Genomic DNA, 27,997 nt, shown 5'->3' on the forward strand with positions numbered 1-27,997 from the left:
TCGGATGTGATGTTATGTACTTTATTAAGACTTCTTTACAACACTGAGGAGTGCTACATTAGTCTGCAGATCAGCTGTGAGTGGGTCATTGCAGGATCTTTCAGCACCAGGAAAACAAAATAAACCGGTTAAAAAATAAGATAAGAACTGTAGTAGGAAGTAGGTAGAGGCAGCGAGGCTCTATCCAGGTGCTGTTGGTATGAAGGAAAGCGGAGTGGAGATTGAGACCAGGGTTCCGTCTCAAATGGCACCCTTTTCCCTATATAGTGCATTACCTTTGACCAATGCCAATAGGGCACTGGTCAAAAGTAGTGTACTATATAGGGATTAGGGTGCCATTTGGGAATCACTCCAGGTTGTAGTAACATTCAGGTCAAAGCACAGGCAGTTATGGAGGACTAGTGCTCCTAGCAGTGGAAATAACTGGGAAAGCGCAGCACCACACTAGCAAGATGCAGCTAGAACCAGATAGTGAGAGAGGAGACAGAGACACTGTCTTCCAATTCACAGACTGTGGCATTCAAATCAGCCACTATTTCTTCTGTCGCTTCAAACTGCTATTTCCCAGAGGATGGTAGACACATTCAGTAGGAAGTAAGAAATGTTATTGTTTACGCCTCAGAGAGAGCACAGAGAGCAGAGGGACGAATGTGGCAAAAAGTGACCAAGAAAAGATGAAAACACAGCTGCAAACAGTTCATACAGGTACAATCTTAAGAGGGTACAATTGAGCAACTCACTCAACTAAAAACTCAATTTCATCCCAGAAAAAACCCAAAGCATAAAAGATCCACAAAAACCCCCACTTAATTTACAGTACTAATACAGCCCACTCTTCATCCGTAAACAACATGGTGAGCTATACAAAGGCATCGTCCGCTACACACTGTACAATACTGGACATCTTTTTGTCAACGATATTTTCAATTAATTTTCAAATAATTTAAAAATTATTCCTGTTAAAAAGTGCAAATCCATTAATAGATGAGTTTGACTGGATGGGCAATGGTCATGAAACGTCAGATGTTCAGTGTTTTCTTGTGCAAAGTAATGTTATAATAATAATACAAATACAAATAACAGTAATTATAATAGTAATACATGTGTCATAGCTTGCTGTACTTTCTCGCATAACTCCATTTGAGTCCCAATCACATTTGCTGTGTTACCAATCTGATACCTTTCAGAGGATGTTCCATCAAATCCAGGAATGGAGAGGAAAACCCTAATGGCCCCAGAGAGGAATATTATATATCATCAACTTAAAAAAAAACATCAGGACCCAGTTTTGACATGGTCCCATTATAGTGTACACATCTCTAAAAACAGTCAAAACAATAGCGTAAAACCATTATGGAAATATCACAAAAATAATACAGAGCTAATAGGATAAATGAGGTCTAATGCTTTTATGAGTTTTTGCTTAAAATATTAGTGTGCTTGAAAGGAAAGGGAGAGGTTATTGGTTGTCTTTTTAGTCACACATGATCTGGGTCCGGGGTCTCTATACTGAAGCTTCCCTTGCCAGGCTTGTTGAAGACACAGGGCTTGGAGTGAGGCTAGTATATAAACTACTACACCCACCCTGATCTCTATCCCTGTCTGAGGGATAGGTAGAGGAGCCTCTGCCAGGCTTCACTAGGGCAGCTAACACTCAGGTAAAGGCAGACTGCCATGGTTCCTTATCTCTGAGCCTAACCGCTTACCAATGAGCTTTGGGTCCCCATCTCTAACCTTAACCACTAACCAATGAGCTTTGAGTCCCCATGCCTGACCTAACCATTATCCGCTTGGTTCTCTCTATTTGGCCGTAACCAGTGACAACAATCACCAAGGGCAACCATGAGCGAGAGACCAGGAGATGGGCACTAGGGGGCGACAACATGACTCGAGAGACGAATCCCCGGGAAGGCAACATTTTCATGTAAACACTGAAGAAGGATGAGGAAAGAAATTAATACAAAAAAAGGGGGGGGGAAATAAATGGGTTGTGGTTGTGAGAAACTGGTCATTTATAGTGAAATGCAACAACAAAAAAACAAGTGGAGGAAAGAAATCTTTCCATTGTTGTGGAGTTGAGTTAAGGGGCTGTGGTTTGTCCCGTCTCAGCCCAGAATGTGTGAAGTGTTTCTGGTAACAGTCTCTGTGGTTGGTTCTTTCCCAGTACAGGTGGGTGTGAGTTGGTCTGGTTGAGTCTGGACTAGGACTTCTGTTCTTCTCCGGCTGTGGATGAGGGTGTGCTCTCTGGCTTCAGGATCTGATACGTGATTAGGTACTCTGGGTACGCCTGAGGAATACAGTGGGAGAGGACAGAGGAGTCATTGTCATGATAAACACCAACCATACAGTCTCAACACATCTACAGTATGTGCTTTTCTACAGACGTGCACTGTGGAACCGTGGCTCTTGTGTAAGGTGTGTGTGTTCGACTGACCTGTTCTCCTCTGTAGATGACGTACTCTGCGTAGGCCAGTCCATTGACGCTGGGCCGGCCAATCACAGCGTGGTGTCCAGGGGGGGCATGGGCCATCTTCATGGCACTGAACTGGAGGAAGGACTTACCCAGGGTCACCCTGCAGAACAACAACTGCCTGCAACACACAACAACCCAACACACATTAGAACAAAACACACACACACACACCTGTAATAAACAATTTAACACACACCAGAACATTACACACAACTTGAGTTCATTCATAACACACACATCAGAACAGTACAAACCACTGGCTGCAATACACAACACACATCACATGGATTATTACATCACATGATTAGTACAGACTACACGTCACACACATTATTTAGGATTGTCTGGAGTGAGTCTGACCTGTGGCAGATGTAGCAGGAGCGGTCTTTGTGAGTGGGGCAACCAGTGCCCCCTCCTATCCCATACACGTACTGGTTACTCTTGGAGGAGTTCTCTGCGAAATAGATGCCCGCTCCGAACATGCCCCCGATGTAGGCATGCCGCTCGTCAAAACCCTTATGGATGATGGCGTTGATGAATGGAGAGCCTGGCAGAGGAAGGGGGAAAAAACAACCCTCATTCAGAAACAAAGTTATAAGAGAATTGTGTCTCTTCACCAGAAATGATAGGTAAATGGTAGAGGTACTGGTGAAACCTACCGTGGAAGAGCATGCGCTCGTTGTGGTGGTTGTGGTTTTCATCAGCGATCTCTTTCTGTCTGTGTGAGTACCTCTCCCTCAACTTCTTATTCACGACTTTCTGGATCTGGAGACAGACAGATGGACAGAGCACACACAGTCAGACTCAACAGAACTACCCACATGCTCATATCTTCCACACAACAGTGTTATTATTATTTTTTTAAACCTTTATTTAACTAGGCAAGTCAGTTAAGAACAAATTCTTATTTACAATGACGGCCTACCCCGACCAAACCCGGACGACGCTGGGCCAATTGTGCGCCGCCCTATGGGACTCACGGCCGGATTGTGATACAGCCTGGAATCGAACCAGGGTCTGTAGTGACGCCTCTAGCACTGAGATACAGTGCCTTAGACCACTGCGCCACTCAAGAGCAGTTATTAGAGAGGTGTTTACTGAGGATGAATAGGGATTTGGGGGGGTTGTCTCCTCTCCAGGTGCCTACGACTCACCTTTAGGATGTTGTACCTGCTGAAGACCCCACCTGCGTTGCCCCCGTCCTGGTGCTCTCGGATCGTACTTTGCAACTGCAAGGATGGTAAAACAGAGTTATCATGACAGAGCTTTTGGTTCAATGTCCTTATTTCTGCTAAGTCTACCTTGTCCAGTTCTAACACTGATTGAATCTAATTGAATGAAGGCCTGTTTTCTATTGTCCATATGATTGAGGAAATGATCTGTGTCGGTGTGCTGCTGACTGAGCAAGTAGCCCTTGGTCCAATCAGAGCTACGTCAGCAGTGGTTACATGGTAGAGGATAGCTATAGTAGTACATACCTCCTCCTCTACAGACTGGAACTCCTTATCGTCAGTGGCCAGGTCTATGAGCACCGTACCCTGACTGGCACAGTGGAACGTCAGGTACGGGTTAGCACCTGGAGAAGAGGGAAAATAACACAACAACATATGAAAATCATTTATCCTGTGAAATTTTATCAGGTAACAATAATGTAAATGCCTGCGGCAAAGCCTGCCGCCTTATCCAACGGAGACGTTTCTTTACAAGTGCCTAATTGTCCTTTTATCCACTTGACTTTGTTTTGTTTTATGCATATATGTGTATAGATGATGTAATGTAGTATAGATGACGCCTGTACCATGTTTGACTTTAGTGTCTCAACTCAATTTGAGTGGTCCACAATGTGGTTTAAAATAAATAAATCTGTCTTTTGTATAAATTGCATCATAGTGGAGTGACACTTCAATACATTTTTCTAACTATGAGAAACCATAATAACACAGAGCAATAGGTGGCGTTCTATGAGTAGGAGGTTGTACTGAGAGACATTGGGTATGGGTTAGCAGCAGTGTGCATGTGTGGTACTATTTCATAAGAGGTTAAACAGTCCTACTTAATAACCTTAAACTCTCGTGAATGTGGCCAATTAAGTCACTATACTGTATAAGAGTGTGCTTAAATATGAAATCAATATGGGATGAGATGAATGTAATATGATCCAGCTGGCAGTATCTTGGCTGAGATCTGTCTCTCTGACCTTGCTGTCCTCCCAGGAGTCTCTCCATGCCTTTGATGAGTTTGTGGCGGTGACCGTAGGCGTTGATCCCAATCTCCTTCAGCTCCTCGTGGCCCATATCAGCCAGGACATCCAGCGTAATCTGCACGGAAACAGAACAATCAGCCAATCAAAACAGGAGCAGTGACAGTGTCCTAAACACAGCCAATCGGAGTGGCTGTCCAAAAAACACATCCAATCATAATATAATTAGAACCAAGAGCCAGTGACAGTGCAGAGAACAGCAAGTCACTGACGGCTACAAATAATGTGACATTTCGGATGACGAATCTCAACAAATTCCATTAAAAAAATGTATATTTTTGTGTCTATCTTAGTTGTCTGGTTAAATGTACTTACTGGCCACCTTTATTTCTAGCACTGTTTGCAGCCTAGCATGACCCATTTCTACCAAGATATGGTTTAGAGCTCTCTCTCTCTCTCTCTCTGTGTCTGTCTGTGTCTGTCTGTCTGTCTGTGTAAACCCTCAGTCATCCGGCCAGTGCAGTGAGTTGTGAAAAATCTCTCCACCCACTGAGGGGATAAACTTAGCCAGTGGATGAGGAGAAGAGAGGGCTTTAAATGGGTGACAACTAAAATGCATATTCACTCATCAACAACACTGGAGAATCCTCATCCTTAACACACAGCATCATCTAGCCTACTCACAAAAACAAACCTTCAGATATGGACAAATAAACAAACGCTCACACAATCACATAGAGAGAGTGTAATATAGAGACTCTATGGAGAGGCCGTGGTGTGAGTGTGGTAGGTTAGTGACTGTGTGTGGGGGACCCTTCATCATTGCTATTCTCTGAGCATATATCCTCTAAGGCTGAATCCCCTATTTTCTCTTTCCCACTCCCAATCTCAAAGAGCCTCCTCCTTGGCTATCCATCACATGTAAGACAGGTCTGTCACCCACTGGCCACCGGGCCGCTGGCCCTGTCTAATCAATCAGGAAAAGGAACCCCCCACATGTGACTCACATACAGATGTGATAATGCAGCACAGGAGGTTGGTGTCACCTTAATTAGGGAGGACGGGCTTGTTGTAATGGCTGGAGCGGAATCTGTTATGCAGTGATAATGGTGAGGAACCAAAAACCAATCTGGTACGAGACCAAACGACTCCACTTACATCTCATAAGCTTCTCTACATCTGAAAGACAAACCCTTTCCTTTAGCAGTGAACCCCCTCCTTCATGTAACTTATTTCCTTTCCTGGCCAGGTTGCTCTGATTCTGAACTTGTCTTTAGGAGAGACAAGAAGGTTGAATAAGTTCTGATTTGCTCTCCTCTCCTGACCTCACTCCTCGCTCTGCACTCCCGTTCCCTCGCTGCAGGGACCTCTCTGCTCATCTATGTGCAAATGAGATCCCGCTCTGTTCCAGCATGGCTACCGTGTCCCCAGCCTGATTTCACCTGACATGTCGCTCCGCACACCCCTAACACCGCACGCCGCTCAGCGTGGAACCCAACACCCCCATAAAATCAATCAGTGGTGGGATGAAGAGGTCAGTCTAAACTACCCTGCCGGAGACACGGGGTACTTTGAGCTGCTCCAGACACATGCAGAGAAAGAGACGAGAGAGAGCGAGCAGTGGGGGCAGCATAAGGGTCATTTCATAGTGTCTGGCCATGCAGCACGGTGAAGTCTGACTTCAGCCTGTCTGAGATGATCTGTCTATGGATAAGGAGGCAAGTAATACTACTGACTGTCTGACTGACTGACAAAAGATCCAAAGCTCCAGTAAAAAGGGCAGCTGCAGACAGAGAGGGCATGGATGACAGATTGATTGAGAGTTTAGCTTTTTAGGCTTGTGACGTGAGTGACAGAGGTGTATGATTGGGTAACAGTAAAGGTGAAGGTGATTGGCTTGTACAGGGACCACTAGGATACGTGCATTTACCTGTTCCCTCTCGAAGATGTCGCGCAGGTGCTCCAAGCCCAAAATCTTCAGGAACTGGCTGATGTTCATGTCTAGGATGGCTGTTCAATAAAACACAAAAACAAACAATATGTCAAATGACCGCTTTAATACAGTCTACTCAGACTAACTCTTTTTCATATGTATGACTGCATTATGTGACTTTTTAATAATTATTGTATGGTGATGCCAAAGAAAACTGTCCATCCTTGGCTGGACACAAAGTTTTATTATATTTGATCTATGATATATATAAAAGACGGAAGGGTTACGTACTCTCTCCTTCCTTCCTGTCGGACCCGGCGGCTCCGTCTGCAGGCCCGGTGGCTCCAGCCACAGTGAGCTCACTGAGGGGCCCGGCCAGGTTGTCTACGCTGCTGGCTGCAGACAGGCAGGATGGCGTAGAGGCCGGAGAGATGTCCGCTGCACTGACCACTGAGGCGCTGACCACTGAGGCGCTGACCACTGAGGTGCTGACCACCGTGGCCTGAGGCTTGAAGCAGCTGGGCAGGGCGTCTGGAGGCATGGCATCAATCAGCAGCGCTCTGATGTCATCAGCCTGAGACAGAGGAGACAAGAAACAGACATGTAATGAGGATACTATGATAAACATATTAATTGATTTACACAGTACACCATCTACCTCATTCATCTGTAGGAAGTTCTTAATTGCCCAAAGTTAATTACTTCTCAATATCAGAACATGATTGAAATCCTCCTAACAAACTACAGTTGTGTATTCCAGTATTAAAGGGCAGAATGACTTTGTGAGAGGCCATTACCTGAGGTAATTACGTGTGTGTGTGTGTGTGTACCGTAGCCAGGTCCAGTGGAGTCTGTCCCTCCTGGTTCTTCATTGTAGGGTCAGCTCCGTGGGCCAATAGCAGAGCACACAGCTGGGTCCGGCCTTTCTGCGCCGCCTCGTGGAGGGGGGTGAAGGCCCACTTATCTGTAGCGTTTACACACGTGTTGTACTTGATCAGGAGAGCAGCTATATCCACGTGCTGCGGGAGAAACAACAGGAACGTGTTAGGCTAAATCTGAATGACCCCCCCCCAAACAAATATCATTCAATGTATGAAAGAGTTAATCAATTAAATGACTCCTATGCTTATCGTATTGAAAGAGAGAACTTAGAAACCATATCAACATCTATCTGACATGTCTAGTGTTCTGTAATCATCTCAGAGTGTTGAGCCGAGCCCACTGACATGCATCATCACCACACACAGTGGCCCTATGGAATATAGATGGCCAGGCCCAGTCAAGGTCAGCCAAGGCCTGCCAGCAACCAGCTGACCCATGGGCCTAAGGAGCACATACAGTTGAAGTCGGAAGGTTACATACACCTTAGCCAAATACATTTAACCTCAGTTTTTCACAATTCCTGACATTTAATCCTAGTAGAAATTCCCTGTCTTAGGTCAGTTAGGATCACCACTTTATTTTAAGAATGTGAAATGTCAGAATAATAGTAGAGAGAATGATTTATTTCAGCTTTTATTTCTTTCATCACATTCCCAGTGGGTCAGAAGTTTACATACACTCAATTAGTATTTGGTAGCATTGCCTTTAAATTGTTTAACTTGGGTCAAACGTTTCGGGTAGCCTTCCACAAGCTTCCCACAATAAGTTGGGTGAGTTTTGGCCCATTCCTCCTGACAGAGCTGGTGTAACTGAGTCAGGTTTGTAGGCCTCCTTGATCACACATGCTTTTCCAGTTCTGCCCACAAATTTTCTTTAGGATTGAGGTCAGGGCTTTGTGATGGCCACTCCAATACCTTGACTTTGTTGTCTTTAAGCCATTTTGCCACAACTTTGGAAGTATGCTTGGGGTCATTGTCCATTTGGAAGACCCATTTGCGACCAAGCTTTAACTTCCTGACTGATGTCTTGAGATGTTGCTTCAATATATCCACATCATTTTCCTTCCTCATGATGCCATCTCTTTTGTGAAGTGCACCAGTCCCTCCTGCAGCAAAGCACCCCCACAGCATGATGCTGCCACCCCCTTGCTTCACGGTTGGGATGGTGTTCATCGGCTTGCTTGGCCCCCCTTTTTCCTCCAAACATAACGATGGTCATTATGGCCAAACAGTTCTATTTTTGTTTCATCAGACCAGAGGACATTTCTCCAAAAAGTACGATCTTTGTCCCCACGTGCAGTTGCAAACCGTAGTCTGGCTTTTTTATGGCGGTTTTGGAGCAGTGGCTTCTTCCTTGCTGAGCGGCCTTTCAGGTTATGTCAATATAGGACTCGTTTTACTGTGGATATAAATATTTTTGTACCCGTTTCCTCCAGCATCTTCACAAGGCCCTTTGCTGTTGTTCTGGGATTGATTTGCACCAAAGTACGTTAATCTCTAGGAGACAGAACGCATCTCCTTCCTGAGCGGTATGGTCCCATGGTGTTTATACTTCCGTACTATTGTTTGTACAGATGAATGTGGTACCTTCAGGCGTTTGGAAATTTGAGGTCTTGGCTGATTTCTTTGGATTTTCCCATGATGTCAAGCAAAGAGGCACTGAGTTTGAAGGTAGGCCTTGAAATACATCCACAGGTACACCTCCAATTGAGTCAAATGATGTCAATTAACCAGAAGCTTCTAAAGCCATGACATTTTCTGGAATTTTCCAAGCTGTTTAAAGGCACAGTCAACTTAGTGTATGTAAACTTCTGACCCACTGGAATTGTGATACAGTGAATTATAAGTTAAATAATCTGTCTGTAAACAATTGTTGGAAAAATTACTTGTGTCATGCACAAAGTAGATGTCCTAACCGACTTGCCAAAACTATATAGTTTGTTAACAAGAAATGTGTGGAGTGGTTGAAAAACGAGTTTTAATGACTCCAACCTAAGTTTATGTAAACTTCCGACTTCAACTGTACACCAAACCCACACCGTGGCCGTCAGAGCAGCACACATGCAGATACTTAGGCAGCAGGAGGAGTTCTCAGGACCCATGCCAAGGGTAGCAGGCGCTGGACTGGACTGAGCCAGCCCAGAACCCAGGACTGTTATGTAAACAACAGCATGCTCCAAGCTTCCTGCTTGGGCCCTAATTATGTCCCCAGGGCCACACACACTACTACTGGACTAAACAATGGCATAAACAACACAAACAACGACTATTTGGACTGCTTATTTGCTTAACAAATGGCCAAGATTCCCCATCTGTGTTGTCTCAATGGTCAGAGCTGTCACTGAGATTGTGTTTGATTTAGGGTGGGAGAGGGTTTGGTTGTGGCTTGGACATTTATTTAGCTTGTTTGATTTAGACCAAGGTTGTGTTTCCTGTCAGTGCTGCTGTGCTCTCTCTCTCTCTCTTCCTCTGTGACCACTCTCCGTATCATCTCCATATCAGCCAGAGTTTACACTGCGCCTTCCTCACTAGGCCACGGCAGTGCTTCCCTACTAAATGAATGATGAAACGCAGTGTTGTATGAAAAGTTTATGAGTTTCTTCAGCCTTGGAGGGACCTCTACAGCACACCATTTACACGCACGACACAATGTGTCACACTCAGGAACACAACAGAATGTGTTTGGCATAAGGAGGAAGCACAGAGAGGCCGTGTGGGGGAACAGGAGTAGAGAGGGGCTCTGATTGGCTCTGTAAATATTGGCTAGCTTTGCACTTGGCTAGCTAACAGTAGCTGCTAGGGGTAAGTCATAACCTACACTTGTTTTGTTTTTTACATATTGATAGCCCGAGTCGCTCAAGGAATTCGGGACATGGGTGACTAGTTAACATTAGTTTGGCTCTCTCTGTGTTTTCGTGCCGTGAAAGGAGGGGTTCTTCTTTGTCTGAAAGCAATGGCTAGCTAGTTTGCTAACTATTCTAGCTAACTAACTGGCTGAATAAGTTGACGACGGACTCGCTCAAGCTGTCGGGACTAACCCACAACGTTAGACACGGACACGAACGATCTGCTTGCATGTTGATACACTGGTGGTTGTTGTGGCTGAGTATTGGCGCTAAACCCTGCTGTTGGAGACCGGCATGCTAGCTGGCTGTGAATACTGCACCTAGTTAGCTAGCTGAATAAACTAGGTTAGTCTATTCCTAGAAAACATTGAACCGCTGTAGTTTACAACAATTATAGTTTCTGAGGTGGAAGTTGGGAGAGTTATATTTGGGAGTTGTGGTGAGGGAGGCCCCGCTCTCTCCTTTCCCAGATTTTTAGTTCATTTTATTCCGATCTCCTCTGCATTATTGTAGCCATCTGCTGCAGCCTGTCAACTATGCCTCTGCCTATCTATGTTCTCTCCTCTCCGCACAGGCTACACAAACGCCTCACACCGCGTGGCTGCTGCCTCTCTAACCTGGTGGTCCCTGCACGCACGACCCACGTGGAGTTACAGGTCTCAGGCAGCCTCTGGAACTGCCGTTCTGCTGCCAACAAGGCAGACTTCATCCCAGCCTATGCTACCCTCCAGTCCCTCGACTTCTTGGCGCTGACGGAAACATGGATTACCACTGAAAACACTGCTACTCCTGCTGCTCTCTCCTCGTCTGACCATGTGTTCTCGCATACCCCGAGAGCATCTGGTCAGCGGGGTGGTGGCACAGGAATCCTCATCTCTCCCAAGTGGACATTCTAAATTTTTCCCCTGACCCATCTGTCTATCTCCTCATTTGAATTCCATGCTGTCACAGTCACTAGCCCATTTAAGCTTAATATCCTTGTCATCTATCGCCCTCCAGGTTCCCTTGGAGAGTTCATCAATGAGCTTGACGCCTTGATGAGTTCCTTTCCTGAGGATGGCTCACCCCTCACAGTTCTGGGGGATTTCAACCTCCCTACGTCTACATTTGACTCATTTCTCTCTGCCTCCTTCTTTCCACTCCTCTCCTCTTTTGACCTCACCCTCTCACCGTCCCCCCCTACTCACAAGGCAGGCAATACGCTTGACCTCATCTTTACTAGATGCTGTTCTTCTACTAATCTCACTGCAACTCCCCTCCAAGTCTCCGACCACTACTTTGTATCCTTTTCTCTCTCCCTCTCCTCCAACACTACTCACTCTGCCCCTACACAGATGGTAATGCGCCGTCACAACCTTCGCTCTCTCTCCTCTTCCATCCTATCATCTCTTCCCTCTGCTCAATCCTTCTCCCTCCAATCTCCTGATTCTGCCTCCTCAACCCTCCTCTCCTCCCTTTCTGCATCCTTTGACTCTCTATGTCCCCTATCCTCCCGGCCGGCTCGGTCCTCCCCTCCAGCTCCGTGGCTTGATGACTCATTGCGAGCTCACAGAACAGAGCTCCGGGCAGCTGAGCGGAAATGGAAGAAAACTAGACTCCCTGCAGACCTGGCATCTTTTCACTCCCACCTCTCTACATTTTCTTCATCTGTTTCTGCTGCTAAGGCCACTTTCTACCACTCTAAATTCCAAGCATCCGCCTCTAACCCTAGGAAGCTCTTTGCCACATTCTCCTCCCTGCTGAATCCCCCCCCCCCCCCTCCTCCCTCTCTGTGGATGACTTCGTCAACCATTTTAAAAAGAAGGTTGACGACATCCGATCCTCGTTTGTTAAGTCAAATGACACTGCTGGTCCTGCTCACACTGCCCTACCCTTTGCTTTGACTTCTTTCTCCCCTCTCTCTCCAGATAAAATCTTGCGACTTGTGACGGCAGGCCGCCCAACAACCTGCCCGCTTGACCCTATCCCCTCCTCTCTTCTCCAGACCATCTCCGGTGACCTTCTCCCTTACCTCACCTCGCTGATCAACTCATCCTTGACCGCTGGCTATGTCCCTTCCGTCTTCAAGAGAGCGAGAGTTGCACCCCTTCTCAAAAAACCAACACTCGATCCCTCTGATGTCAACAACTACAGACCAGTATCCCTTCTTTCTTTTCTCTCCAAAACTATTGAGCGTGCCGTCTTTAGCCAACTCTCTTGCTATCTCTCTCAGAATGACCTTCTTGATCCAAACCAGTCAGGTTTCAAGACTGGTCATTCAATTGAGACTGCTCTTCTCTGTGTCACAGAGGCTCTCCGCACTGCTAAAGCTAACTCTCTCTCCTCTGCTCTTGTCCTTCTAGACCTGTCTGCTGCCTTTGATACTGTGATCCTCCTCTCCACCCTCTCCGAGCTGGGCATCTCCGGCGCGGCTCACTCTTGGATTGCGTCCTACCTGACCGCTCGCTCCTACCAAGCGGCGTGGCGAGAAGCTGTCTCCGCACCACGTGCTCTCACCACTGGTGTCCCCCAGGGCTCAGTTCTAGGCCCTCTCCTATTCTCGCTATACACCAAGTCACTTGGCTCTGTCATATCCTCACATGGCCTCTCCTATCATTGCTACGCTGACGACACACAACTAATCTTCTCCTTTCCCCCTTCTGATAACCAGGTGGCGAATCGCATCTCTGCATGTCTGGCAGACATATCAGTATGGATGACGGATCACCACCTCAAGCTGAATCTCGGCAAGACAGAGCTGCTCTTCCTCCCGGGGAAGGACTGCCCGTTCCATGACCTCGCCATCACGGTTGACAACTCCGTTGTGTCCTCCTCCCAGAGTGCGAAGAGCCTTGGCGTGACCCTGGACAACACCCTGTCGTTCTCCGCTAACATCAAGGCGGTGACCCGATCCTGTAGGTTCATGCTCTACAACATTCGGAGAGTACGACCCTGCCTTACACAGGAAGCGGCACAGGTCCTAATCCAGGCACTTGTCATCTCCCGTCTGGATTATTGCAACTCGCTGTTGGCTGGGCTCCCTGCCTGTGCCATTAAACCCCTACAACTCATCCAGAATGCCGCAGCCCGTCTGGTGTTCAACCTTCCCAAGTTCTCTCACGTCACCCCGCTACTCCGCACACTCCACTGGCTTCCAGTTGAAGCTCGCATCTGCTGCAAGACCATGGTGCTTGCCTACGGAGCTGTGAGGGGAACGGCACCTCCGTACCTTCAGGCTCTGATCAGTCCCTACACCCAAACGAGGGCACTGCGTTCATCCACCTCTGGCCTGCTGGCTCCCCTACCTCTGCGGAAGCATAGTTCCCGCTCAGCCCAGTCAAAACTGTTCGCTGCTCTGGCACCCCAATGGTGGAACAAGCTCCCTCACGACGCCAGGACAGCGGAGTCACTCACCACCTTCCGGAGACATTTGAAACCCCACCTCTTTAAGGAATACTTGGGATAGGATAAAGTAATCCTTCTACCCCCCCCTCCCTTTTACTCCAACCCCCCCCCCCCCCCCCAAAAAAAAATAACATTGTAAAGTGGTTATCCCACTGGCTATAAGGTGAATGCACCTATTTGTAAGTCGCTCTGGATAAGAGCGTCTGCTAAATGACGTAAATGTAAATGTAAATAGTAAGTAAACCTTCCATAAAATTGGTACACATTTTTCCAATGCCAACCATTCTGGTGTTATAAGTAATAGTCCACTTTTTTGGCTGTGCTCCATGGATTGGAGAAGAGGGGGATGAGGTTATGGTACTCACCCCATAAGAGGCAGCGTTGTGGAGGGGGATGAGGCCCCCCTTGTCCTGGGCGTTGACATCAGCTCCATGCTCCAGCAGGTACTCTGCTACCTCCAGGTTATTGTAGCCAGCTGGTGGGGGAACGCAAACACATCATGGGTTAATACAGACAAAGATGTGCTCATATGTATTGCCATGAATGCCTCATTTGGTCAGCAATAACTTTTCAGAGACCTTTGTATGGAAAAAGGTGCAAAATTGTCCCTTTAGTCCTCAAATTCTAGGATTACTCTGGCACCATGGGGCTCAATGTTCCATCTGACACTGGTATCTCAATCCCTCTTTCTCTCGCTCTCTCTCTCTCTCTCTCTCTTCTACTCAGTATTCTTTCAAGGTCTCAAATGAGCTCAGCTTCAAAGGAGGAGTGACCCTATACCACTGCAGCAATTTATGGTGTGAGAAATTGAGCAGAAATCCAGAAATCAGTTCCGCAGTGGTGTGTTGGAGGCCTCTGCACGGTGAGCACACTGTCCCTATCCACACTGTTCCTCTATTTTACTCCCCTTCAGGACCCAGTCTAATTAACACTCATTATTAGCTGCAGCCCGATGCTGATCCACACACTGCTCTCGGTGTGTCTCTCTTTCACTGTCAGACTATCTCTGACTGCTACTTTAACTCTTCGGAGTCTGGAGCTTTTTTGGCCGTTTTTGGGTACCTTCAATTTTGCCCTGATATACTACATAAAGAAATGTTTACCAGACCAATGTTGGGTATCTTTTTTTTCAGCACAACCTCACCTATATGATCTGTTAGTAAGTTTTTCACTTTGACATACTATTTCAACACACTGGACCCAAACACACACAGAAAACACAAAGTCCGTTTAGAAAAAAGATGTTTTTTTTATTGTAAAACCCTCAAACATGGTGAACCAAGCATTTAAAAAGCTTCAAATTGAACCACAAGGTGCAAATATGAACATATAAAAGTATTTTGGTGATATATACAAGCAATAAATAACTATTTACAATAAAAAGTAGGTATAACCACTGGCGTTTTTCTTCTATTCTAACCCTAAACCTTTTTGTGCCACTCCTCAAAACAGTTTCTGTCCAAAATGAAAAAAAAAGCTTCAAATTGAACCACAAAGTGCAAATATGAACATATAAAAGTATTCTTGAGATATATACAAGCAATACACAACTATTTACAAAAAAAGTAGGTATAGCCACTGGCCTTTACCCTATTTGTGCCACTCTTCAAAACAGTTCCTGTCCACAATGACACAGAGAGCCACATCACAGGCCTTGCACTTCCATGGTGTGACAAACCTCTTCTTGTCAACTTGTTTACAGCGTTGACAAACCCTGCGGCCTGCTGTGGCTTTGTCTTTGGCCTCTGCAACATTGGCAATGGCCACAGGAACATGGCTGGTGCTTTTTTGAAGTGGAACCCCTGTCTGGGTCACTCCGCACAGCTGGGCCACAAGTTCTGCCACAAAGTTCTTGTGCGTCATGGGTGTGACCTGTTGGGTCGCACTGATGTCACAGTGCAGGATGTATGCATTTGTTGTTCCCATGTCCAAAAAATGCAGGAAGAGGGTACGGTACCAGCGAGCAGTTCTGCGATGGGTTGAGTAATACTGGAGAAGCTGGTCTGACAGGTCAACCCCTCCCATGTACTTATTGTAGGCCATGATGGGGGTAGGGCAGGGAATGTCTTTTGCTACCCAGCGTCCAGGTCCTTCCTTCACCTTCCTCTTGATTGTCTCGCCCGAAAACGCTGGGTGGATTGTGGAGCACACCGACACCTCCCGCGTATCCATCCACTTCACAAAGACCAGGCGATCCTCTCTGATCCATCTCACAGACCCCCTCTTCGATTTGCTGGTGAGGGCATTTTCTCTGCCACTAGGACACCCTTTTCTGTTGCTTCTGTAGGTCCCACAGGCTCCAAACTTCATACTTCCCAAACTCAGGAACAGTTTTGGGCTGGTGTAGAAATTGTCCATATAAATATGGTATCCTGTACCAAGATGTGATGGCTGAATGAGGTCCATAACAGCATCATATGAAAGTCCATGCACGCTGGGTGTGTGTGCTTTCCCAACATACACGTTGAAGTTTAGAGTGTAGCCATTGTTAGACTCTACCAACACAAAGAGCTTGATCCCCCATTTGTTAGGCTTGTCCTTCATGTACTGGGTCATGCCAGTTTTGGCTTTTGTAGCCACCATCCTCTCGTCGACTGACAGTTCCTTCTTAGGATGGTAATGAGCCTGGCAGGCAGTGCGAATGTCGTCCATCAGAGGTTTGACCCTGAACAGTTTGTCATGCTGGGGTGTACCTTTGCGCTGGTCATTTATGACATCCTCCTCTGGATCACTTAGGTGGATGTTCCATGAGATGGACCGGAATCTGTCTCTTGGCATGACCTTCGCTGGCAATGAAACAGACAATATGTGGCTTTGTTTCCAGTAGTCCTGGATACTAGGCAGAGTCACCAATGAGGTGTAGATGAGGAGACCCAGAAATCTGTGCAGTTCCTCCACATCAACGTCAGTCCACTGATATTTGCTCCCCTTCTGCTGATTTCTTGCTGCCTGTTTGTTGGTGTTTCTGCAGATTGTCCTCATTGTATCTGCGGCGAAGTAGAGCAGGAAGAGGTCCTTTGGTGTGTGCCCTGAATGCAAATCCACCTGGGCTCCTGGTGGTCTGCGGGGCATGAACCTACTGGCTTGTGGGGCAGTGTCAGGATCAGTCTCTGTTTTCCATGGCTCAGAGCTCTGTTCTGGCTGTGCTGCTGACTGGGCTGGAGATCTTGACCTGGTCTTGGCCTGATCCTTCCTTCCACGCCCCCTCTGTGATGGCCTCCGTCGGCTTGTTGTGGGGGTGGGGGCTGTTGATGGCCCAGGCTGCTCGTCGTCGTCGTCGTCTGACGACGAACTTTCCAAAGTTTCTTCATCGCTCATTTGGAATAACAAGTCGACGGCTTGTTCAACGTGAAGTGTGCGCCTCATATTGCTTCACAAAAACGATACTGCTGACAATAAAACTCTTGAAATACTAACAATTGAAATACTAACTCGTGAAAAACTCTCCAAAACTACTCATGAACTGAACTAATTCCTCTCGTTCGTTCTTTCGCAATGGCTAGTTGTCATGGGAATGAATGTTTATATACTCGTGTGCATCCTGAAGAACCGGGTTAGCACAAGCACACGTTTTTTTCCGTTCCTTTTTATCACAAAAGACGACAAAGTTATTATAATAAATGCAAAGCGCTCATAAAAGAGCGCATATTTTGACGCACTTTTTTCATGGAATTGAAATTATCATAACTTTGGTTTTAGTTGGTGTATTTACATGAAACAAACACTCAAAACGTAGCTTCGGGTCTCCATTTCTGCATGAAATCGACGGCAGCCCTCTGCGTCACTTGGTTTGGATGCTGCGCGGTCCTAAAGCCGGCCCGCGATTTGAACGCGCCGAAGCGTTCGCCGACTCGGAAGAGTTAATGAGGAGACTGCTAATCAAAGTAATAGTCAGCTCTTCACGGTGTGAATGTGAGGGGAGATGGCGTCTGGCACATAGACACACACACCTCTAACACTACTACACACACACCTCTCCCAGCAGCAGGGTGTTTGATTGGACTTAATGTCCTGCTAAGGGAGATAATTGAGAAACCTCCACTGCGGCACGGACCTCTAGTTAGCAGAATGGAAGTGAATGATAGACTAGCGACACTAAGTTTAAGTGGTAGTATTGCACGTAAACGTAATTAAAAAGTGGTTTTAGGTCATGGTAGCAGTTGAAATTGAATAGGTTGAATCACCACACACACCCATCTTAATTTCTCCTGTGCGGTCTAAAGTTGCTAATTTAACTGTGAAATCAAGCTGTGGTAGAAAGTGTGGGAGACGAGGGGAGTCTGTCCTGATCCTCCGCCACCTAGAGAGAGGTCATACTGTAGTAAACACATGGGGTGGTGTGAGGGTTGTGTCAGGTCAGCTGTTGACTCAGCCCAGGTCCGTTCCCTGTTGCCTCCTGTGACTGTTTGTTCACCCTCACCCATCTGTTGTCCTCCCACAGACACAGGGAGGGCAGACTTGCCCAACAGCCCTGGCCATCTGGCTACACATACTGCATGACCATTCGGACCTATACACACTGCGGAAATCTAGAATCACACTTACGCCTAGCTTGAAAATACAGTGGCTTCCATGAGCTTCCACTAGCACACCTACTTCAGCGGTCGCTACACGTGGTATGGCATTTAACTCCTGCAGTGGATAGTGGCTGATCTGAACTTTTTTTGTACATAATGTATCCACCATAATTTCACTGTGTTTTTTTTTCCTTGTGTCACTTTTTATATATACTGTATATCTTTAACTGTGCATTGTGGGAAAAGGACCCATAAATAAGCATTTCACTGTTAGTCTAAACCTGTTGTTTATGAAGCATGTGCCAAATAAAGTTGGATTTGATTAAACTATTAATCAAATCTGGCCCTTTTGACAAGTATAACAGCCATTGATAATTGTTAACAGAACTTCAGTAACAGAAGTCAAACTAGATGGGTCATGTCTATGTACCCCTGGCTATGTCTCGGTGGCCAGTCTTACCTGCAAGGTGCAGGGGGGTGGAGTTGCGTCCCTGTGTGTCTCTACAGTTGATGTTCTCTGGGCTGCAGAGTTTCTGGACACGGGCCAGACAGCCCTTCTTAGCAGCGTCCAGCAGGGCAGCGTCTCCTCTCAGCAGGTCCTGGATGTCCGTATCCCCCTCCTTCACCATGTCCAGAGGAGTGTTACCGTCACGGTTCTTCTTGGTCGGGTCCGCCCCATGCTGAGGGGACCACCAGAGCAGAGAGGCTTGTAATGGATTGCTAAGGGATAGCACTGAGTATAGCTTTAATTGTATGACATGAATATACACTCTCCTCTGTATGTATTTGAACAGTGAAGCTACAATTTTACATTTGCCTCTATATTCCAGCATTTTGGATTTGAGATCAAATGGATTCGAGATCAAATCAAAAGTTCCTATTGGGCAAAAACATAACCCAAAACAAATGCATCCAACGAGTTTGTAGAGTCACAAGCTAGATGTAGTCATTGCGTGCTAGGAATATGGGACCAAATACTAAACTTTTGACTACTTTAATATCCTATAAGTGAATTTGTCATAATACTTATGACATCTTCAAATAGAGGGACTAGGATACATAAAGTGCTTTCATTTCTAAACGGTAAAACAGATATGTATGAAAATCACCTCAAATAAAATGTGACATGTTGTACTGTCGCCTCGGCTCTGTCGCAGCCGGCCGCGACCGGGAGACTCATGGGCGGCGCACAATTGGCCCAGCGTCGTCCAGGGTAGGGGAGGGAATGGCCGGCAGGGATGTAGCTCAGTTGATAGAGCATGGCGTTTGCAACGCCAGGGTTGTGGGTTCGATTCCCACGGGGGGCCAGTATTAAAAAAAAAATGTATTCACTAACTGTAAGTCGCTCTGGATAAGAGCGTCTGCTAAATGACTAAAATGTAAATGTAAAATATGAAACATTTGATCTCAAACCTAAAATGCTGGAGTATAGAGCCACATTTATATGTTTTAGCTTCACTGTCAAAAATAAATATGGAGGGGAGCCTCTTTGCTTCTGCAGTTAGGCAGAGTTATATGTTTTGGTGGTGGTGCACCCATGGTTGCTGGTTGCTTAGATGCCAAAGTGAGACTATTGTGCCTTTGAGAAGACATTTTAAAATGGTTCAGAAAATATCCTCTTCTGAAACTAAACTAATAAGCTCTCTTTAGATAGAAATCATGTCACTTGATCAGTGAGGTGACGGAGTAATTTCTTCAAAAGGTTATTCTTATGTGCATCAAGTTCAATGCAACACTTTACCCTCTAACTATGAGGTGGGAAGTAACACGCTTCAGCAGCTCTTAGCGTTCTTTTATGATAACGCTCTCAAAAATAACTCTCCAGCTTACAACTCAGACGCACATGTTTCTGAGGTCCTTATGATTTTATAACTCACAGAAATTGGCCCTGCTTAACGGCAGGTAGCCTGGCAGGTAGGAGCGCTGGGCCAGTAACCGAAAGGTTGCTGGATCGAATTCCCCTGAGCTGACAAGGTAAAAATCTGTCATTCTGCCCCTGAGCAAGGCAGTTAACCCACTGTTCCCCGGGCGCCGTTGACGTGGATGTCGATTAAGGCAGCCCCCGCACCTCTCTGATTCAGAGGGGTTGGGTTAAATGCGGAAGACACATTTCAGTTGAATGCATTCAGTTGTACAACTGACTAGGTACCCACCTTCCCCTTTCCTGAACACTAATGATTAACAAAAACATATTAGGCGGTTACACACGGGCTATGGTAAATGGCAATTGAATCGCGTGAAGATCTGCCTACCATGTGTAGAGACCAGTGGTCCCGGTTGTCGTCTGCTCAAATGTTGTCATTAAAACATTGTTTGATTGGTTGACAAGATGAACTCTGCCCATTGGTCAACCGTGCGCGGCGGCCGCTCAAGACTTCTGCCAATTTAATCTTTCGGCGCACTGAGCACCGAGCCAGCGGCACCGTTCATGGGAGCGAGCACCACAAACCGCGCCGCTTGCAAAACTGCTTGCGTTTTGCCGCCCTACTCCCATTGAAGTCTGAGACCTTCGCCGCTTACAGCGGCCCGTCTGTAAGCACCTTTAAAAACTCCCTTCTCCAGTGATGTTTTAATGAAAAAAGTCCATAAAACACAAGTGTTGTTCCTGTCTGCTATTCAGCCGTAATAAACAGTATAACTACCACAGGGCTTTAGCATGTGGTAAAATTCTAATACTGAACTGTTATGACTTTCTACAGTACCTCTCTGTAAAAGGGATTTAAACACACACACAGAGAGAGACAGAGACAGAGAGAGAGACAGAGAGAGAGACAGAGAGAGACAGAGAGAGAGAAACAGAGAGGTGTTGAGAAAGCGTGTGATAGTCTCTGGAGACTGACTAACTCTGCTTTAGAGTCCCACAGACCTGAGATGCAGGACATACCTTGAGGAGCAGCTTGCAGATCTCATATTTGCCCTTGGCTGCAGCCTCATGGAGCGGGGTGAACTTCCACAGGTCTGCTACGTTCACAGACGCCCCGTGTCTCACCAGCAACTCAGCCACCTCATAGTGACCGTAGGAGCAAGCGTTGTGCAAGGGCACCAGACCTCTGCACAGAGAGGGGGAGGGAGAGAGAGGATAGAAAGCGATAGAGAGGGAGAAAAAGTGAGAGAGCAAGGGAGACACAGAGGGAGGGAGGGTTAGAAGGTGATGAGCCTCTCCCTACTCTGAAGTGTCTAGGGTCTAATATAAGAGATGTAGCCTGAGGGCACACTACAGAGAGATACCATCTTTGATAGAGATTCTATATCATCTGGGGGGATGAAGGAATGGTGGAGTGGAGAAGATGAAAGCACTGCAGAGACAGAAGGTGATAGACTGACAGATATAGATTCCTGAGCTAACAAGAAGGCTACAGAAAGACAACTAGCCAGCCAACAAGACTCACCCCTTGTCTTTAGCGTGGACGTCGGCCCCATGGTGCAGCAGGTACTCCACCACCGCCACACGGTTGTAGCCGGCGGCGAAGTGCAGCGGCGTGGAGTGACGACCCTCCAGGTCCCGACAATTCACATTCTGTGGAGAGCATAACGACTGCAAGGAGAGAGAGAGAGAGAGCGAGACGGAGAGAGAGAGGAGAGGGGAGAGAGAGGGGAGAGGGGAGAGAGGAGGGGGAGAGAGAGAGGAGAGGGGAGAGAGGAGGGGGAGAGAGAGAGGAGAGGGGAGAGAGGAGGGGGAGAGAGAGAGGAGGGGGAGAGAGAGAGGAGAGGGGAGAGAGAGGGAGAGGAGAGAGAAGAGAGAGAGAGAAGAGAGAGAGAGAGGGGAGAGAGAGAGGGGAGAGAGGGGAGAGGGGAGAGAGAGAGGGGAGAGAGGGGAGCGAGAAGAGAGAGAGGGGAGAGAGGGGAGCGAGAAGAGAGAGAGGGGAGAGAGGGAGAGGGGAGCGAGAGAGAGGGAGAGGGGAGAGAGGGGAGCGAGAGAGAGAGGGAGAGGGGAGAGAGAGAAAGGAGAGAAGAGGGAGAGGGGAGCGAGAGGGAGAGGGGAGAGAGAAAGGAGAGAGGAGAGAGAGAAAAGGGGGAGAGAGGGGAGGGGGAGAGAGAGAGGAGGGGGGAGAGAGAGAGGAGAGAGGGAGAGGAGAGAGAGAGAGGGGAGAGAGAGAGAGGGAGGGGAGAGAGGGGAGCGAGAAGAGAGAGAGGGGAGAGAGGGAGAGGGGAGCGAGAGAGAGAGGGAGAGGGGAGAGAGAGAGAGAGAGAGAGAGAGAGGGAGATGAGAGAGGGAGAGGGGAGAGAGATAAGGGGGAGAGAGAGGAGAGAGGAGAGCGAGAGAGAGAGAGGGAGAGGGGAGAAGAGAGAGGGGAGAGAGAGGAGAGGGGAGAGAGAGCGAGAGGAGAGAGAAGAGAGAGAGGGAGGGGAGAGAGGGGAGCGAGAAGAGAGAGAGGGGAGAGAGGGAGAGGGGAGCGAGAGAGAGAGGGAGAGGGGAGAGAGAGAAAGGAGAGAAGAGGGAGAGAGAGAAAGGAGAGAAGAGGGAGAGGGGAGCGAGGGAGAGGGGAGAGAGAGAAAGGAGAGAGGAGAGAGAGAGGAGAGGAGAAAGAGAGCGGAGAGAGGGAGAGGGGGGAGAGGGGAGAGAGGGAGAAGGGAGAGGTGAGAGAGGAGAGAGGGAGGGGTGAGAGAGAGGGGAAAGAGAGAGGGGAGAGAGATAAGGGGAAGAGAGAGGTGAGAGATAAGGGGGAGAGAGAGGAGAGGGAGAGAGCGAGCGGAGAAAGAGTGGAGAGAGCGAGAGGGGAGAGAGCGAGAGGGAGAGAGAGGGAGGGAGGGGAGAGAGGGAGAGGGGAGAGAGAGGAGAGGGAGAGAGGGGAGGAGAGAGAGGGGAGGGAGAGAGAGGGGAGAGAGAGGAGAGGGAGAAGAGAGAGAGGGGAGAGAGAGGAGAGGGGAGAAGAGAGAGGGGAGAGGGGAGCGAGAGGGAAGAGACGAAGAGAGAGAAGGGAGAGAGGGAGAGAGAAGAGAGAGAAGGGAGAGAGGGAGAGGGGAGAGAGGGAGAGGGGAGCGAGAGGGAGAGAGGGAGAGGGGAGAGAGGGGGGAGAGGGAGAGGGGAGCGAGGGGGAGAGAGGGGGAGAGGGAGAGGGGAGCGAGAGGGAGAGAGGGAGAGAGGGAGAGGGGAGAGAGAGAGAGGGAGAGGGGAGAGAGGGAGAGAGATAAGGGGGAGAGAGAGGAGAGGGGGGAGAGAGGAGAGAAAGATAGTGGAGAGAGAGGGGAGAGAGGGAGAGGGGAGAGAGGAGAGAGGGGAGAGGGAGGGGTGAGAGAGAGGGGAAAGAGAGAGGAGAGAGATAAGGGGGAGAGAGAGCAGAGAGCAAGAGGGGAGAGAGAGAGGAGAGAGCGAGAAGGGAGAGAGAGAGCAGAGAGCGAGAAGGGAGAGAGAGAGCAGAGAGCGAGAGGGGAGAGAGAGGAGAGAGGAGAGGGGGAGTAGAGAGCGAGAGAGAGGAGAGAGCGAGAGAGAGGAGAGAGCGAGAGAGAGGAGAGAGCGAGAGAGAGGAGGAGAGCGAGAGAGAGGAGAGAGGCGAGAGAGAGGGAGAGAGGAGAGGGGAGAGGGAGAGCGGAGAGAGGGAGAGCGGAGAGAGGGAGAGAGGGGAGAGAGACGGAGAGCGGAGAAAGAGGGGAGGGAGAGAGGAGAGAGCGAGAGGGGAGAGAGAGAGCAGAGAGCGAGAGGGGAGAGAGAGAGCAGAGAGCGAGAGGGGAGAGGAGAGGGAGGAGAGAGGAGAGAGGAGAGAGGGGAGAAAGGAGAGAGAGAGGAGAGAGAGGGAGAGGGGGAGTGAGAGAGAAAGGAGAGAGGAGAGAGAGATAAGGGGGAGAGAGGGGGAGGGGGAGAGAGAGAGGAGGGGGGAGAGAGAGCGAGAGGAGAGAGAAGAGAGAGAGGGGGAGAGAGAGAGGGAGGGGAGAGAGGGGAGCGAGAAGAGGAGAGAGGGGAGAGAGGGAGAGGGGGAGCGAGAGAGAGAGGGAGAGGGGAGAGAGAGAAAGGAGAGAAGAGGGAGAGGGGAGCGAGGGAGAGGGGAGAGAGAGAAAGGAGAGAGGAGAGAGAGATAAGGGGGAGAGAGAGGAGAGGAGAGAGGGGAGAAAGAGAGCGGAGAGAGGGAGAGGGGAGAGAGGGAGAAGGGAGAGGTGAGAGAGGAGAGAGGGAGGGGTGAGAGAGAGAGGGGAAAGAGAGAGGGGAGAGAGATAAGGGAAGAGAGAGGTGAGAGATAAGGGGGGAGCGAGAGGAGAGAGAGAGCGGAGAAAGAGTGGAGAGAGCGAGAGGGGAGAGAGGGAGGGAGGGGAGAGAGGGAGAGGGAGAGAGAGGGGGAGGGAGAGAGAGGGGAGAAGAGAGGGGAGAGAGAGGAGAGGGGAGAAGAGAGAGAGGGGAGAGAGAGGAGAGGGGAGAAGAGAGAGAGGGGAGAGGGGAGAAGAGAGAGAGGGGAGAGAGGGAGAGGGGAGGAGAGGGAGAGGGGAGAGAGGGAGAGGGGAGCGAGAGGGAGAGAGGGAGAGAGGAGCGAGAGGGAGAGGGGAGAGAGAGAGAGGGAGAGAGATAAGGGGGAGAGAGAGAAGAGGGGGAGAGAGGAGAGAAAGAGAGTGGAGAGAGAGGGGAGAGAGGGAGAGGAGGTGGGAGAGGGGAGAGAGGAGAGAGGGGAGAGGGAGGGGTGAGAGAGGGGAAAGAGAGAGGAGAGAGATAAGGGGGAGAGAGAGCAGAGAGCAAGAGGGGAGAGAGAGAGCAGAGAGCGAGAGGGGAGAGAGAGAGCAGAGAGCGAGAGGGGGAGAGAGAGAGCAGAGAGCGAGAGGGGAGAGAGAGGGAGGAGAGAGGAGAGAAAGGAGAGAGAGGAGAGAAAGGAGAGAGAGAGCGAGAGAGGAGAGAGCGAGAGAGAGGAGACAGCGAGAGAGAGGAGAGAGAGCGAGAGAGAGGAGACAGCGAGAGAGAGGAGACAGCGAGAGAGAGGAGACAGCGAGAGAGAGGAGACAGCGAGAGGAGAGGGGAGAGGGAGAGCGGAGAGAGGGAGAGCGGAGAGAGGGAGAGAGGGGAGAGAGACGGAGAGCGGAGAAAGACGGAGAGAGACAGGGAGAGGAGAGAGAGGGGATGGAGAGAGGAGAGAGGGGATGGAGAAAGGGGAGAGGAGAGAGAGGGGAGGGAGAGAGGAGAGCGGGAGAAAGGGGAGAGAGAGAAAGGGGAGAGAGGAGAGAGGGAGGGGTGAGAGAGAGGAGAGAGAGAGGGGAGGGAGAGAAGGGGAGAGAGAGGGGAGAGCGAGGGAGGGGAGAGAGGAGAGGAGAGAGAGAGAGGAGAGAGAAGAGAGGAGAGAGAGGGGAGAGAGAGGAGAGGGAGGGGGGAGAGGGAGGGGGAGAGGAAGGGGGGAGAGGAAGGGGGGAGAGAGAGGAGAGGGGGAGAGAGAAAATCAGTTTACATTCTGACAGCAGCACAGGCAGTCTGCAGAGAGTGAGTGAGAAAAGAGAAATACTCAGTTTACATTCTAAGGAGGGCAGGATGTCTGCAGAGAACATGCTCACACACGCATGGGATGTGAACACACACAGACGAGAGAGAGAGAGAGAGAGAGAGAGAGAGAGAGAGAGAGAGAGAGAGAGAGAGAGAGAGAGAGAGAGAGAGAGAGAGAGAGAGAGAGAGAGAGAGAGAGAGAGAGAGAGAGAGAGAGATGAGAGAGAGAGAGAGAGAGAGAGAGAGAGAGAAGAGAGAGAGAGAGAGAGAGGAAAGCAGTCTAAAGAGTGACACACTCAACATTCTGACAGCAGCACAAGAAGTCAGCAGGCAGAATGTGAGTATTAGTGTGAGATGTGAGACCAAAGCCTAGTTCATATCCAACCTGCAAAAGCAGCCGTGATGAAACTGGCAAGTTTTCAAAACATTCTCACAATATCTTGAGTTGAAGGCGATGCAGTCCAGTGAGTTCATACACCATAACACGGAGTAGTAGAAATAACAGTTTCATATCAACGGGTCCTGGGACTGTCATGTAAGCTTGCTTACTAGCCTTCCTTTTCCTGTGAGTCAGCTAGCTATACCTATAGTAGGGACCACACACACACACACACACACACACACACACACACACACACACACACACACACACAGACACTTCAAAAGAGAATCCTACCTTCACAGTGTCCAGGTCTCCAGCTTTAGCTGCCTCCAGGAGCCGATAGTCTACGTCAGAGTTCCTCACTGGAACATTTTCTGGGGGAGAAGTCACATTATCACCAACCAGTGTCTTAGTGGAACACACTCACAGCCAGCAGAAAGGATACAGCGATGGAACCGACAAAGACTGTCTGAAGACAATGGAGAGGGGATAAAGCTGTACACACACATTCAGAGCTGTCAAGCGCACACACACACACACACACACTCACACCCTCTCTCTCCGTACCATTGAGAATCTGCTGCACGGCCTCGTTGCCCATCTGTGAGGCGGTGAAGCCCTGTAGTGAGAGGATGGATGCGTCTGCTCCGTAGCTCAGCAGCAGTCTGCAGGTCTGGAGGTGTCCCGCCATGGCAGCACGGTGCAGGGCCGTCTGCCCCAAGGTGTCCAGGGCGTTCATCTGAGAGAGGGAGGGAGAGCAGGAAAGAGTGAGTGAGGAGAGGGAGAGGAGTTGGAGTTGTGGGGATTGAGCTGTGCTGTGAGAGTAAATTCCCGCATTTTGAATTGAACACAAACAATAATTAAATCAGCCGAGGCCTCAGCCTGTTGGAGCTCTTCAGAGTCTATCAGCACCGAGCAGGAACTGGGAGAGATAGTGTTACTGTGTGTGTGTGTGTGTGTGTGTGTGTGTGTTTAGGTCTACTGCATATGTATGTGCATAAATGTATGCTTGTCTGCCTGTACAATTGTGTACAATTATTCAGCCCTGTCTCCGTTTCTCATAGCTCCTGGGATATCCTCATTTCGATTCATTACCGATTGGACAACTCCAAACGAAAAAGGGGAGCTGTGCTTAGAACAACATACAGCACAGCTCCCCTCAGACACATTGATCAGAGCACAGCAGCAACACTCCAATACCAGGCTCTGCTCGACTGTACTCGTGGGAATTGGCCTCTATGAATAGGGCCAAATTGAAATGCTTCTAACAAAAGAAATATAAGAAGCATATGCATAACCATGGTAGAAATTGAAAGCCAAAACTCAGGAGATTATGGGGATATTATCAGACCAAAAGATGAGGACAACAGTTTACAGAGTTCATTTGACATTTACTGTACTTTTCACAGCATTTGTAGCGAAATCTGAAAAGGCTCTGGATATATTCAGTAACAAAATAACAATATTCATTGTTCTTTTGAACAAATTTGAGGTAGGTTCAACATAAGACCAAAAATGAAAGGGTTTGAGTGAGAGGTCTCACTGGTGTCTTCAAGTGGCCACACACATCTCCAAAGTGTGCACAGTTCCTAAGTAATTTCAGTGCACTTTTATGACTCAAGAAGAGAGCCTTTAACTATAAGGTGATTTTTCTAGCTACCCTAGCTGTGCCGTTGAGGAGCAAGGACATCTGTATTGTTTTGTTTGGAACAGAGCCCTGCATCCCGACCATCACAAAATGACTGTTGTTGTTTACGCAATCCTAGAACGGTCCATTATAAATCGCAATCTGAGTCAGATGGGAATCATTTGAACGTTTGTTCTATTGACAACATGACTAGCTAAGTTACAAAATACCATCTTACAGTGTCACGCTTTCACAAGTAGGGCCCTATAAAATCGGCGCTGCGGCGAGAGTGGACGGAATCATGGAATCTAGCCATTAAAATGGAATTAAACAATACTCGAAAATGTATTGAACTCAGTAGGAA

At 48.4% G+C, this 27,997-nt stretch overlaps 1 protein-coding gene across 1 annotated transcript; it reads right to left on the reverse strand.

Moving 5' to 3' along the window:
* On the reverse strand, nucleotides 1-26,745 carry LOC311119457 (poly [ADP-ribose] polymerase tankyrase-1-like; the record flags this gene model as incomplete). Its single annotated transcript, XM_084194146.1, has 16 exons — nucleotides 1-2,287; nucleotides 2,435-2,591; nucleotides 2,834-3,020; nucleotides 3,133-3,238; nucleotides 3,628-3,702; nucleotides 3,952-4,049; nucleotides 4,671-4,791; nucleotides 6,604-6,683; nucleotides 6,898-7,180; nucleotides 7,437-7,625; nucleotides 14,083-14,192; nucleotides 18,695-18,914; nucleotides 21,119-21,284; nucleotides 21,624-21,769; nucleotides 26,301-26,380; nucleotides 26,574-26,745. Coding segments are annotated over 16 exons (2,277 nt in total), but the record flags the coding sequence as incomplete, so codon positions are not given.
* Nucleotides 26,746-27,997: the final 1,252 nt, after the last annotated feature.

The sequence above is a fragment of the Coregonus lavaretus genome (assembly GCF_964263955.1).
Source record: "Coregonus lavaretus genome assembly, contig: HAP1_SCAFFOLD_4107, whole genome shotgun sequence".
NCBI classification, from domain to species: domain Eukaryota; kingdom Metazoa; phylum Chordata; class Actinopteri; order Salmoniformes; family Salmonidae; genus Coregonus; species Coregonus lavaretus.